This window comes from Podarcis filfolensis, assembly GCF_964270895.1.
Source record: "Podarcis filfolensis genome assembly, chromosome: 8".
Lineage (NCBI taxonomy): Eukaryota > Metazoa > Chordata > Lepidosauria > Squamata > Lacertidae > Podarcis > Podarcis filfolensis.
Window position 1 is genome coordinate 24325706 of NC_139611.1, and position 14644 is coordinate 24340349.

At 46.0% G+C, this 14644-nt stretch overlaps 1 protein-coding gene across 1 annotated transcript; it reads right to left on the reverse strand.

Annotated features, from left to right (window-relative positions):
• Nucleotides 1-10894: 10894 nt before the first annotated feature.
• Nucleotides 10895-14457, reverse strand: LOC310768096 (arylacetamide deacetylase-like 3; the record flags this gene model as incomplete). The annotated part of the gene is made up of 3 exons (XM_083625806.1): nucleotides 10895-11713; nucleotides 12361-12479; nucleotides 13852-14457. 3 exons carry the CDS (start codon nucleotides 14455-14457, stop codon nucleotides 10948-10950), a joined length of 1491 nt encoding a protein of 496 aa, XP_083481932.1. The 3' UTR covers nucleotides 10895-10947.
• Between the last annotated feature and the right edge of the window lie 187 nt (nucleotides 14458-14644).

Genomic DNA, 14644 nt, shown 5'->3' on the forward strand with positions numbered 1-14644 from the left:
TTGTGGTTGGCTGTGGTGATCTTTGTTTTCGTGTGTGAGTGAGGTGGGTGGGTGTTTTGGATTAGGTTAGCCATATTGATTTGTATGCTGTTGGTGGATTATTGTCGTTGTCCTGTTGAGCTGTATTTGTGATAAAGGGGAGCCATACCGGGGTGAAGGTGCCTTCTTCTGTTTGTCCCCATGTCAGTTTCAGTTTATTAGTTAATTTTTCTAGTAGGGCTGTTTCCCATACTATTTGGTACCATTGGTCCATGCTTACTCCTGACAGGTCTCTCCAGTGTCTGGTTATGGTGTTTCTGGCTGCTGAAAGTAGGTGGGTTATGAGTTCTTTGTGGTGTAAATGGGCATTGTTGTCTTGGAAGATGTTTAGTAGGGCCAATTCTGGGGTGAAGTCTAATACTTGTTTAGTTATTTTACATATTTCTTGTATGGCTGTTGTCCAGAATAGTTGGATTTTGGGACACTCCCACCACATGTGGAGGTATGTGCCTGTGGAGGTGCACCCTCTCCAGCATTTTGGTGAGGTTCCTGGGTGTATTAGCGCTAGTTTCCTTGGTGTTAGGTACCACCTGTAGGTGAGTTTCAGTGTGAGTTCTTTTCTTTCCGTTGATATGGATTTAAAGGGGGGTTTAGACCACATTCTGGTCCATTGAGTGGGGTTAATCTCATAGCCTATGTCATTCTCCCATTGTTTTTTGATTGCGTCTAGGGGATTTGTGGGGTTTTGGAGTAGTATTTTGTATATTGCGGATACCGCCCCTTTACCGTTTCCCTTTGTTGTTAGGAGGAGGTTTTCAAAGGTTGTCAGGGGCCTAGTTGCTGCTGATTTTACTGTTGGGTTGTTTAAGAGGGCATGTAGTTGGTGTTGTGTTAACCAGGGCATTTGGGTGTCTTCTAGTTTGTCTTGTATTTCTTGTGTTGACAAGGGTTTGTTATTTTTATAAAAGTCTATTAGGCGATATAAGCCTTTGGTTCGCCAGGTTTTTATCTGGAGGTTTTGTGCTGCATGGTGGAATAATGGGTGGTACGCCAGGGGGATTAGTGGGGATGGGGTTGGGGATAGTTTGCCTATTTGTGTTTTCCATGCTTTGAGCATGGTCTGTGTGTACCTGTTAAGTGTTGTGGGAATTTTCTTTAGTTTGTTTGGGAGGAGTGGGTATGTTGTGGTGCAGGTATTTTCAATTGTGTCCCTCTCTAGGTGTACCCATTGTTTTGTCTCATCTTCTAGTATATATGGGATTATATGGCGTATTTGGTTGGCAATGTAATATGCTTCTATGTCGGGGATTCCCCATCCTCCTTCTGAGGTGGGGAGGTGCAGGTATTTGGGGCTTATTCTTGGTTTTTTATGTGAGAAGATGAAAGAGTGTAGTTTTCTCTGCCAACTGCGGAGTTGGGTTGAGGGGATCCAGATTGGGAGGGTTTGGAATAGGTAGGTTAGTTTTGGGAGTGTGATCATTTTGATCATGGCTATTTTGTCTGAGAGAATGAAATTCATGTTATTCCATCTCTTTAGGTCTTTGTTAATTTGTTGCCACAGGGGCTTGTAGTTGTGGAGGTACAATTTATTGAGGTTTCTGGTTATTTGTACCCCTAGGTGTCTGAACTTGGTGTGGCAGAGTTTTATTTTGGTGACCTTCATGAATTCTTTTTGGGTGTGAGGAGGGGTGTTGAAGCACATAGCTTCTGACTTTGTAAAATTTACCTGTAGGCCCGACACCATTGCAAATGTGTTGAGTTCTCTGATTAGGGAGGTTGCTGTGCTTATGGGGTCTGGTGTTGTGACCATTAGGTCATCTGCAAAGAGCCCTAATTTATAGGTTCTGCCTTTTATTTCCACTCCCTTGATGTCTGTGGCTGCTCGGATGCGGATTGCTAAGGGTTCCAGAGCCAGGATAAGTAAGAAGGGAGACAGTGGGCATCCTTGTTTCGTGCCTCTTTGGATAGCTATAGTATTAGAATCCATATTGTTAGTTCTGCATTTTGCTGAGGCTTGGGAGTATATTTGTTTGAGGGTTTGTAGGAAGTTGGGGCCAAATTTCATGTTAGTTAGTACTGCTAATATGTATTTCCACTCTAAGCAATCAAAGGCTTTGAGGATGTCTAGGGACATAATTGTCAATGGAAGTTTAGTTGCCTTGCTGTGTTCGATCAGGTTCAGTAGTTTCCTGATGGGGTCTGTTATATTGCGGCCAGGGACAAAGCCAGTCTGGTCTGGGGCTATTAACTTGTGTAGGAAGATTTTTAGGCGGTTGGCCAAGATTGATGTGAATATCTTGTAGTCTTGGTTTATTAATGAGATTGGGCGGTATGATTCTACTTTGAGGCTGTCTTTTAGTGGTTTTGGGATGGAGACTATTTTGGAGTGGGTCCAGGTTTTGGGGATGGGGCCCCCTTTTATGATGTCGTTGAATAGGCGGGTCATGTAGGGCATCAAGGGTTCTTTGAATTTCCTATAGAATTCTGCTGTGAAGCCGTCTGGGCCTGGGGCTTTGTGTGGTTTCAGGTTTTTGAGGACCACATCTATTTCCTCTGGGGTGATAGGGCTGTCCATGAATTCCTGTTCCTCATCAGTTAGGGTAGGCATGGTCAGTCCTGCTAGAAATGTTCTGATTTCCTTCTCTGGTGGGTTATGGGAGGTGTATAGGTTGGAGTAGAATTCTGCAAATCCTGAGGTTATTTCTTCAGGGGAGAATGTTATGTTGCCGTCTTTTTTGGTGGTGCAGTGTATTCTTGTTTTGAGTGCTTTTTTCCTACATCTATTTGCAAGTAATCTGGAGTTTTTCCCTCCATATTCATAGAAACGTTGTTTAGAATATAGAATGTTGATCATTGTTTTGTTAATTTCTAGGGAGTCTAGTTCTCTCCTTTTGTGTTCTATAAGTTTGAGGAGTTTTTTAGATCCTGTTTGTTTGTAGCATGTTGAGAGGGCTGTGATGTCTTGTTCTATTTTGCTAATTTTTGAGGAGGTTTGTTTTTTAAGGGATGTTTTCTCTTTTATGCAAGCTCCTATGGTGACCGCTTTCATTGTGTCCCATAGGAGGGGGGTTGTTATATTGTCTACATCGTTTTCCTTGAAGCCCCAAATTGTTTGTTCAGAAATTCTCCGCCCCTATCTGTTTGCAACTGCACAACAGGGCGAGCAAAGAGCTTTTCAGCTTGGGCAACCCATTCTCTGAATGTGGGGAAACACTCAGATTTCTGCTTTAACAAAAACAGCCAACTAAAACGTGATTTATCATCTATTACCAGAAAAGCATATCTGGCGCCCCCTTCAGTCTTCTGTGGAAAAGGGCCTATCACATCACAATGGACAAGTTCTAAAACCTCTTTAGATACTCTGTCACTTTTAGAAGCCACAGGCTTCTTCTTAGATTTGGCCATTTTACATACATTGCAATCTAGGAAACAGTTACAGCTATTTACTTTTAGATTCTTGCACACCTTTTGCATCTCTGAAAGCACACGGAAATTGGCGTGACCCAGTTTTCTGTGCAGTTCATGTACACACCCCTTATGAACTGGCAAATTATCCTGAACCACCTGGACTGCTTTAACAGGCTTGTCCTGCATTACATATAACCCATTTTCCAACTTTGCACGGCCACATACCTGAGTTCCATTCTTTATCAGACAGCCATTCTGCGTGAACTTAACACTATACCCTGCATTAATCAAACAACTTACAGACAGTAAACAATAGTCCAAACTGCTGACAAACAGAGTCTCTGGTAGAGTAGTGTTCAAGCACTGCAGGAAACATGTTCCCTGGCCATCAATCTTGCTTCTACGACCATCAGCAAGATAGATTGAGTCTTTTCCATCAGCTGACTTCCCCAGGGTCTTAAAGTCCTCCCAACTGTTGCAGATAATCCTGCTACTCCCAGAGTCCAACAACCATGTTCCTCGAGGCCCTTTCATCCAGCCGTTGTTTCTCAGCAGAGTCCCATCTCAAAACCTCAGTTTCAACACAGTCCCATAGTCCATCTCTCCTTAACAACTGCTGCATTTTAATTGACCAACTCAGCCAGTTGCTTTCTGAGAGAAGTTGTAAAAAAAAAAATGCCTCCCACAATATTTACAACTTGGGAAGACAGGAAATCTGCCATCTCTGCTGGTGCTTGCTGAGCCCCTTCTGTGGGGTCTCCAGCAATCTCTCCTGATTCTCTTTTTAGAGTCTGACAGGACAGTCCTGGCTGGCACTCACTGGCTTCTAGCTGCTGCCTCTGTTGACCCTCAGGTCCCGCCCGGCTCTGCAACTAGTGTAGCTGCTCTGTGAGTCGCCTACTGTGGTCCTCTAGCAGTTCAAACTGTTCCAGTAGCCGACGCTGAGTGCTTTCTTGATCCTCAGATCCTAGCCGCTCCATTGTCGCTGCAGACGGTTACAGCTTGCCACCAACTGCTCCAACGCACAGCCACTGACTCCATACACCACCAGGACTCACCAGCTCCTTGCTGAGATGCTGTCAGTCATTTTACACTCTGCACATGCTCAGAAACACTGGGCCCATAACCTGTCAGTGTTTGTAAAAAGAAAAAAAAAGAAAAAAGGAAAGGGTTCTGACCTCCCTTTGTCTCTTCAGCCTGGTCCTCGGACCCTTGTCTGCATAAAAGAGTCCACGAGAATATCCTTGCAGAGTTTTATTCTTAAAAGTCTTTGTGCAAAACACGACTGAATAACTATACACACCAGCACCAACCAACCAACCAACCCAAACACCAGCCTCAGCACAAACTAACATTTCTCACTTATATATACAACTTGGTGCAGACCGCTGAGTCATGCTGACCCAGCTTTATACGCATTAAAGAAACAGAGGCCATTTTAGCCGTGACAAACACGACCAGTAGCTCCTGACAGTCAGAGACCCCTGTTTGCAACTCAGCAGCTCCCTTCGTGTCACACTTCTTTCTGCCTCGCTGGAGAACATAGCATCCATCGCCTGATAAAATTTCTTCAGGTCTTTCAAAGCATCGTTCCCTGTTGCTATCGGCAGCCTAATCCATTCTCTAGCCCCGCCCTCAAGGTGTCCGATTACAAACGCAACTTTCTCTTGGTCGCTAGCAAGCTCCCCTTATTGTAATTCCAACGTGTATTGTATATCTGTCCGGAACGCGTTGTAATCTGGGGGCTTTCCTCCAAACTTATTCACTAGCCCTGGGACCTTCCAATCGGGGCGGCTCTGGCCTGACCATCCTGTGCTCGCCTCTCCTCCAGCCAGGCTGACAGCAGAGCAATGTGCGCCTCAAGGTCTCGGTTCCTCTCAATTAGCCCTTGCACCATAGCTTCCTGCTCCATCTCCGTGGCTGGTCGGATCTGGCTCATCATGCTGTCTTCACATGTCTACCCTCGAGCAATGTCAGGGATTCTCAGATTGGTGTAAGGGTATCAGGGGGTTTCTCAAGAGCAATCAGGCAAATACCTCCCTGGTCTGCTGTAAAGCCTTGTTATTGGTGCCAAAAAAAAAACCTTCACCATGCAGAGCGCCATTATTCCATGGCTCGCTCATTCACCGGCAGATTCTGAGAGTGGGCGGTCCTTAAACCTTCCCCAACAGAGTAGTTTCTTGACGCCTAGTCTGCGCTTCCCCTCTCTGCGCGGAAGCCTACTGCGCAAGGAGGGTGTGGTAACGGAGGACCTCTCTCCTCCCCGCTTTGTTCAGGCAAGGTGTCCTGGCACCGCCTCACCTCCTGCGAGCCCTGCAGCTCCTCTCCACTAGAGGCGTGGCTCCTCTGCTCCTCTGAGGAGGTCTGCTTCCCACAATCTTTGGTGGCTCTCTGTAATCCATCTGGCTTTTCCCCTCGCCCATGAGCTGATGGCAGTTCCCTGACAGCATCAAACCACTGGGTTTGTTCCTCAGCCAGTGTGGTGTAGTGGTTAAGAGCGGTAGATTCATAATCTGGGGAACCGGGTTCGTGTCTTCGCTCCTCCACATGCAGCTGCTGGGTGACCTTGAGCTAGTCACACTTCTCTGAATTCTCTCAGCCCCACTCACCTCACAGAGTGTTTGTTGGGAAGGAAGGAAAAGGAGAATGTTAGCCACTTTGAGACTCCTTCGGGATGTGATAAAGCGGGATATCAAATCCAAACTCTTCTTATTATTCTTCCTAGAAGGTAGTTTCAGAACTTCAGCAAAATCCTGTGGCTCTGTACAATTAACATGACACACTTTTGTTCCACCAAAAGTCAATTTATCAAGGGGAATACCCTTTGCAGTCCATGTGGACCTCCTAGGAATAACCACTGGGCTTTGCTTCTCTTGTTGCTCCTCCAGTTCATCATTTTGTTGCTCCTCTGATTCACTGCTTGCGGCACTTTGCAAAGTGTCAGTGTCAGGGTTTCATAAGGGAATCGAAGGCCATAGGGGGGAGCCCAGTATTCTTTGTGGACAAGAAAATGACGAATCAGCATCGCCTTGTAATGCATTATCGCCTCTTGAACAAGGTAACTGAACCCGAAGCCTTCCCCATGCCCAGAATTGATGATGTTTTGATGCGTGTGAGGCAGGGGAATTTTTTTACCAAACTGGACCTAAGGGGAGTGTACAATCTGATTAGAGTTAGAGAGGGGGATGAATGGAAGATGACCATGTTCACCCCCCTGGGGAGTTTCAGTATCTTGTCATGCCGTTTGGATTGCAATCGGGATCCGCCTGCTTTCAAGCCTTTATGCACCACTTGTTCGGGCCCCTGCTGTACAAGAATTGCATGGCCTTTTTGGAGGACGTTTTGATCTTCTTTGAAAATGAAGCACAGCACGTGAACGACGTCAGACAGGTGCTAAAGAAATTGAAGAAGCATCAGTTGTGTGTCAAGCTGGAGAAATGCTAATTCCATGCTCGAGAGGTGGAGTTCCTGGGGTACCGACTGTCAGACAAGGGGTGGCCATGGACCCGGAGAAGGTGAAAGCAGTGCTGGAATGGAAGAGCCCCAAAACAAAGAAGGATGTGCAGAGGTTCCTAGGTTTCCACAACTTCTACAGGAAGTTCATCAAGAACTTTGCTCACTTGACAGCACCCATAACGGATTGTCTCAGCGGCAAGAAGAAGTTTGCGTGGACCAAGGAAGCGCAGCAGTCCTTTGAAAGGTTAAAGAAGGCTTTCGCCTCTGAGGAGCAGCTCCTGCACGTGGATCCGGGGAAGCCACTGAGAGTGGAGACGGACGCTTCAGACCGGGCCATCGGAGCAGTACTGTTGCAACAAGGGTCAGGGGAGGACTGCAGACCTTGTGCGTTTTTCTCCAGGAAACTGAGCAAGTCAGAGCAACATTACACTGTTTATGACAAAGAATTGCTGGCAATTTATGCGGCCTTTTGGCAGTGGAGACACTTTTTGATTGGGGCGCAGCACCAGATCCAGGTCCGAACGAACCACAAGAACCTGGAATACTGGCGGACAGCACGTGTGCTCAACCAGAGAAAGGTCCGGTGGTCGCAGACGTTCTCACAGCATCACTTTGAGATACAATACGTTCCTGGGAAGGGGGGGAATGTGAGGGCGGACGCACTTTCCAGAAAACCTGAGTATATGGAAGGCGAAGTACCTCCTGTGTCCAGGCCCATGTTCCCAGAAGACTGATGGTCGTGTGAGGGAGCACTGGTAGGGGAGCAAAATCTGGTTGGGCTCACCAGACACGATGAGTTTGCTCCGACTAAATTAGGGAGCTCAGAGATGGAAAGGGGGAAATGGCGGGTTTGAGGAAAAAGGAGGGCTCTTATGCTACAAAGGGGCACTGTATGCACCGGGAGAGGCATTTAGGGCCAAAATACTTAGGCAGCTCCATGACAACCCCACAGCCGGGCATTTTTACCAACTCCCTTCTCTTGCAGGGGCCAATTAGTACCGTTGTCTTCCGTTAGGACTTTTGGTGTAATCCTTGACGCCTCCCTTTCCATGGAGGCGCAAGTTACAGCAACAGCCAAGGCGACATTTTTCCACCTTCGCCGCATCAAGCAATTGGTCCCTTACCTTTCCCGCCCCGACCTGGCCACAGTGATCCATGCGAAGGTCATCTCCAGGCTTGAGTACTGTAATTCGCTCTACGCGGGGCTGCCCTTGAAGCTGTACCAGCGGGTACAGAATGCTGCAGCGAGGCTCCTCACGGGGTCTCTGCCATGGGAGCATATTCACCCAGTGCTTTTCAAGCTGCACTGGCTCCCGGTGGAGTACAGGGTCAGATTTAAGGTGCTGGTTTTGACCTTTAAAGCCCTTCATGGCCTAGGACCCTCGAACCAATGGGACCGCCTCTCCTGGTATGCCCCACAGAGAGCCTCAAGGTCCATAAATAGCAACACCCTAGTGGTCCCAGGCCCTAAGGAAGTTAGATTAGCTTCAACCAGAGCCAGGGCCTTTCAACTCTGGCTCCGGCCTGGTAGAACGCTCTGCCTCATGAGACCAGGGCCCTGCAGGATCTGATTTCATTCTGTAGGGCCTGTAAGACAGAGTTGTTCCACCTGGCTTTTGGCTTGGAGCCAATTTGATTCCCTCCCTCCCTCTCTTTCTTTTTTCTTTTCCTTCTCCTCCTGCAATGAGGCTACATTTTAATATTTTAATGTTTCAATATTTTAATGTTGTATTTTAATTTTGTTTTAAAGTTGTAATCATTCAACTTGTTTTTATTATTGCTTGTAAGCCGCTCTGAGCCCGGCCTTGGCTGGGGAGGGCGGGGTATAAATAAAATTATTATTATTATTATTATTATTATTATTATTATTATTATTATTAGACCATGCTACTAGTCACCAGACAGTTCTGGTGGCCCAAGGTGGCCGATATTTGGAGGTTTTCATCAATACTAATGACAGAATAGATAAAATATGTGAACCAATAGCCTTTCCTTTGATATCATAGAATCATAGAATCATAGAATCATAGAGTTGGAAGAGACCACAAGGGCCATCGAGTCCAACCCCCTGCCAAGCAGGAAACACCATCAGAGCACTCCTGACATATGGTTGTCAAGCCTCTGCTTAAAGACCTCCAAAGAAGGAGACTCCACCACACTCCTTGGCAGCAAATTCCACTGTCGAACAGCTCTTACTGTCAGGAAGTTCTTCCTAATGTTTAGGTGGAATCTTCTTTCTTGCAGTTTGGATCCATTGCTCCGTGTCCGCTTCTCTGGAGCAGCAGAAAACAACCTTTCTCCCTCCTCTATGTGACATCCTTTTATATATTTGAACATGGCTATCATATCACCCCTTAACCTCCTCTTCTCCAGGCTAAACATGCCCAGCTCCCTTCGCCGTTCCTCATAAGGCATCGTTTCCAGGCCTTTGACCATTTTGGTTGCCCTCCTCTGGACACGTTCCAGTTTGTCAGTGTCCTTCTTGAACTGTGGTGCCCAGAACTGGACACAGTACTCCAGGTGAGGTCTGACCAGAGCAGAATACAGTGGCACTATTACTTTCCTTGATCTAGATGCTATACTCCTATTGATGCAGCCCAGAATTGCATTGGCTTTTTTAGCTGCCGCGTCACACTGTTGGCTCATGTCAAGTTTGTGGTCAACCAAGACTCCTAGATCCTTTTCACATGTACTGCTCTCAAGCCAGGTGTCGCCCATCTTGTATTTGTGCCTCTCATTTTTTTTGCCCAAGTGCAATACTTTACATTTCTCCCTGTTAAAATTCATCTTGTTTGTTTTGGCCCAGTTCTCTAATCTGTCAAGGTCGTTTTGAAGTGTGATCCTGTCCTCTGGGGTGTTAGCCACCCCTCCCAGTTTGGTGTCATCTGCAAATTTGATCAGGATGCCCTTGAGTCCATCATCCAAGTCGTTGATAAAGATGTTGAATAAGACCGGGCCCAAGACAGAACCCTGTGGCACCCCACTAGTCACTCTTCTCCAGGATGAAGAGGAACCATTGATGAGCACCCTTTGGGTTCGGTCAGTCAGCCAGTTACAAATCCACTGAGTGGTAGCATAGTCAAGACCGCATTTTACCAGCTTCTTTACAAGAATATCATGGGGCACCTTGTCAAATGCCTTGCTGAAATCAAGGTAGGCTACATCCACTGCATTCCCTTCATCTACCAGGCTTGTAATTCTGTCAAAAAACGAGATCAGGTTAGTCTGACATGACTTATTTTTCAGAAATCCATGCTGACTATTGGTGATCACAGCATTCCTTTCTAGGTGCTCACAGACTGTTTGCTTAATGATCTGCTCCAGAATCTTCCCTGGTATTGATGTCAGACTGACTGGGCGGTAATTATTTGGGTCCTCTCTTTTCCCCTTTTTGAAAATAGGGACAACATTTGCCCTCCTCCAGTCTGCCGGGACTTCGCCTGTTCTCCAGGAATTCTCAAAGATGACTGCCACTGGTTCTGATATATTTTTTAAGCAGAGGAATCTTCAAAAGTTCATCAAATCATAGATCTTATTCTAATTGCCTCTACTGAGTTTTTTGTAGTGTTTGCTGTCATCTTGGTTTCCAGACCCTTGATCAGCCCAATCTCCTTCCTCTGCACAAATTCCAGCTTATCAATTATCCTAATTAAATTGTAGCGCCCAGAACTGGACACAGTTCTCCTGGTCAAGGCAAAATGGAGTGGAACAATTCCTTCTCTTGATCCGGACACTATAATTCTGTTGATTCACCCTAGAACAGCATTAGCAGTGCAGATCTCCAGCCAACTAATGTGTACTAAAAGGAAAATGGAAGAGAAATGTTCATAAAATGCATATATTAGTGAATATAATATAGAAATGCAATGTAATAGAGCAAATTGCTTGTAATCCATATAAAGTAAACATGATTCTTAGGGAAATTTCACATTAAACTGCGGATAAATTTTCATGAGGAATTCCCTGCTGCCCCAAAGAATCACATATTTCTACAGAATTGTGAAGAACTGAAAAGAAGATTGGAAAAATGAGAAACTATCAGAAGCTGACGTTGGCAGATTGTCCCCTCTTTATGAATGGCTCACAAATTCAAGGGATTTCCTCTCATACGTTTTTAACAAAGTCTACAATGCTGTCCATTAATTCAACTGCACCAGGGAATGCAAAGATGAATCCTTTGAAGAAGTTTATCATACCATGAAACCCATTCTCAACATGGAACCAGCTGACTTTCACCCCATGGTCCACCAGACGTTTCTTGTACAACAGTACGTCGTCTCGTACTACGTCGTACTCGCAGCTCACAATTAGGGTTTCAGGAAGCTTCTGGATGACAGAGTCCTCAGCAAAAAGGCAAGAATAGCCTACTAAAGCCTCTTCCAATTGCCTATAGAAGTCAGGTTCATAAGGAGCAAGTGGGACTTGTTTGTAGCCTCTCCCCTTAAATCTCTCTGGAAGGTTGTCTGGACTCAACCACTTCCCATATTTCATTGAATCTGGCACATGAGAGCCCTTCAGGACCTGGCCTAACAAAGAAGTGTCATTTCCAATATACTTCAATCCCAAGTAAGCAACGTTTTCCCGGAACAGGATGGGCATTAAACTGTTCTGCTGATAGGAAGGCAGGTTGTAGTCCATAGCCTGTGTTTGTGGATAGATGCGCACTTGAGCCCATAGCTTTGGAAGGTCTGATCTCTCCACCAATTTCTGGGCAACAATACAAGCATAATTACCCCCCGCACTGTCCCCACCAACGATGATCTTGGAAGGATCCACCCCATGGGAAGCTGCATTTTGAATTAAGTGTATGGTAGCAGCAAGGCAGTCCTTGTACTGAGCGGGAGGAAGATGCTCAGGAGACAGGCGGTAGCTGTAGAATAAAACAGAATTAAAGAAGTAAGCTTCCAGAATCTTTTCGAAACACATTCATGATCACCTAGAATTAAAAGAAGAGCCTACTGGATCAGTTGTAGCAGATACAGTGCAGGTGACAGTCAGCAGGCTTATGCCCTTAAAAAACCGACTTTCCAGCTAGCAAAGGAGTGTAGGGAACGCTGGGGAAGCAGAACCGTGTAGGATTGGATCCAGCTGGTGGAAGACCATTTGCCACTTGCAACTTTCCCTCCTCCTCCTGTTTAGATGCAGGGGGCATTTCCCAGTCTCTTCCTGATTATACATTTAAAAGCCCTAACTGAACATTAGCCCCACTCCCGGATTGATTCCAGGCTGGATCTGGGTTGGGTGGTCTCCAAGTTGAGGCTGATCTGGAGGCCCTGGTTAGGGGTGCTATGCAAGGCCTTATGCCCAGTTCATAGTCCCCTCATGGAAGCGAGCGTGTTCATGTCATAAGTGCATGAAGCACTGATTTTCAATCACAGAACAGAATGTTGACAGCTTTCGTGGGGAGCCTCTTTCTCCTGCAGGGAATATGGCAAGGGATGCCACCAACAAATACAGCAGCATGCTGGGCCCCTACACTCTTTCTCTACAAAAGGCCATGTGGTTGTGTTTACTTACCCAACAGACACAACCACTGAATCACTCTCCTTGGCAATCTTGCTGCAGACATCTTCGTAGAATGCTAGCAAGTTGGGAGGGAAATTCAAAATTGGGAAACAATTATGTGGAAGATATACCTAAAGAAAGGAAGCTGTTTCACAACCCAGGGATGATGCATTCACAGAAGTCCCACTGAAATGCATGGACATAGGTCACAGCAGAACCCGAAGGATGACAACTTTGGCTTCCATTGCTCTACATCAGGGATCAGCAACCTTTTTCAGCCGTGGGCCGGTCCACCGTCCCTCAGACCATGTGGTGGGCCAGACTATATGGGAGGGAGGATGAACAAATTCCTATGCCCCACAAATAACCCAGAGATGCATTTTAAATAAGAGCACACACCCTACTCTTGTAAAAACACCAGGCAGACCCCACAAATTACCCAGAGATGCATTTTAAATAAAAGGACATATTCTACTCATGTAAAAACACGCTTATTCCCAGACCGTCAACGGGCCAGATTGAGAAGGTGATTGGGCCACATCCAGCCCACAGTCCTTAGGTTGGCTACCCCTGCTCTACATGCTGTGAGACTACAACTCCCAGGAGTCACAGGCAGGAATGAGTGAATCCTTTCTCATTTTTCCACACTTACCTTCCGTTCTCTACCTGCCCAGGGTTTCCAGCAACTGCTAGGCAGAAGCACTGCTGCCTCCAATCTTGCCTTAAAAAGAACATTTTTGCAAAGAAATCTTCCCTTACATAAGATATTGGTACATGCAATATTCACTGACATAAGCCTTTTTATGCATCGTGCACATCCCATTGCTAGAGTGCTGCGTTGTAAGTGTCAGAGACTGACTTTGGGTTCACATATTGCTTCACAAGATGCAAAATAAATAGGTTCCCATATAAAAACAAAATGAATCAAATTACAACCTCCCCCCCCCCCAAAAAAAATATCTCCACCTGGCAGAGTAACAAAGGCTGGCAGTTTGCTGCTTCAGAATGTGGGGGGAGATGCCCTGGAAGAGGTTACTAGAGTAGAGCTCTCAGAGGAATCTTTGCTGCACAGCGAGGGGGGGGGGGAGGATGCCCAAATTCTCCTCGCAGCAGGTTGGAGTGGAAGGTGATAATGTGAAGTAAGGGGGAAAGTGGAAGGATCGTATCTTGTCGCCCTTTGTGCTGTCTGAGAAATGGAAACTCAGACTGAGCACGTCGTATCGGAGAATGACAGGCGTTTGCCACATCCTGTGATTTTGAACTGTAAATAAACGTACATAAATCTTCCAGAGGCTCATTAATTCTTACCGGAGCTGTTTGTCTGTCTGAGATCATTACACACAGATTCACTCAGTTTTTATGTGGGCAATTAGAGTTTTGCTGACATAGTTCAGTTATTAACACATCCTTTTTTCCAGCTTTAGGTCCCTCTGTGACCCCATCACTTGGCGGAGAATGCTGTAAAGGGTACAAGCCATGCACCATTTTTGTAGAAGCAATTACCTTGCCCTGCTTCTTAATAAAACATTCATCACCCTCAAAAATAAATTCAAAACCAACATTGGTAAGGCACGAAATTGACAATAAAGAAAATTCTAGTTCTTCAACAAACAATACATCCCTCAATTCTGCATCTAGGCATGGCAAATAACACGTACCTATACCTGATATTGGACAATGCCGTCCATCAGCAAGACAAATGCTGTCCTTGCCTTTTGGCAATTTGCTGAGTGCTGCAAAGCAGTCAGGGCTGATCATTATGATTCTGGCAGAGCCAGAGTCCAAAATGTAGCTGTCTGGAGAAATTGTCTTTTCTTTTCTTGCGGCTGCCGAGACGAAATGCGTCTGCTTTTCTGTCTCATGTGGATCGCTCGCTTTTCCTGGGTTTTTCACACAGCAGTCTTTCTTCATGTGCTCGAGCTTGCCACACTGATAGCATTTCTTTGCCAACATGGCACGATCCGTGGAGCGTTCTTCGGTCCCATCTCCTCCTGAGAATCTGGGTTTCTGGTTAGCAGGGCGACTCAAACTCCTCTGGTCTGCCTTCTCACTCAGCTTTTCCACACACTTTTCAGTTTCCTCCTGTAGACGGGTTGTTACATACGCCATCGATAAATCTTGCCTCATGCTTTCAAGAAAGGCTATCACAATATTAAAGCTTGGTGGGAGACTGGATAGCAGGATATAGACTTGATCCAGGTCTGGAAATCTTTTACCTCTCCTTTGCAACTGGAGGAATAACATGGTGCACACCTTCAGAGTGTGTGGTTAAACATCCACCTTCAGGTAGCAAGCA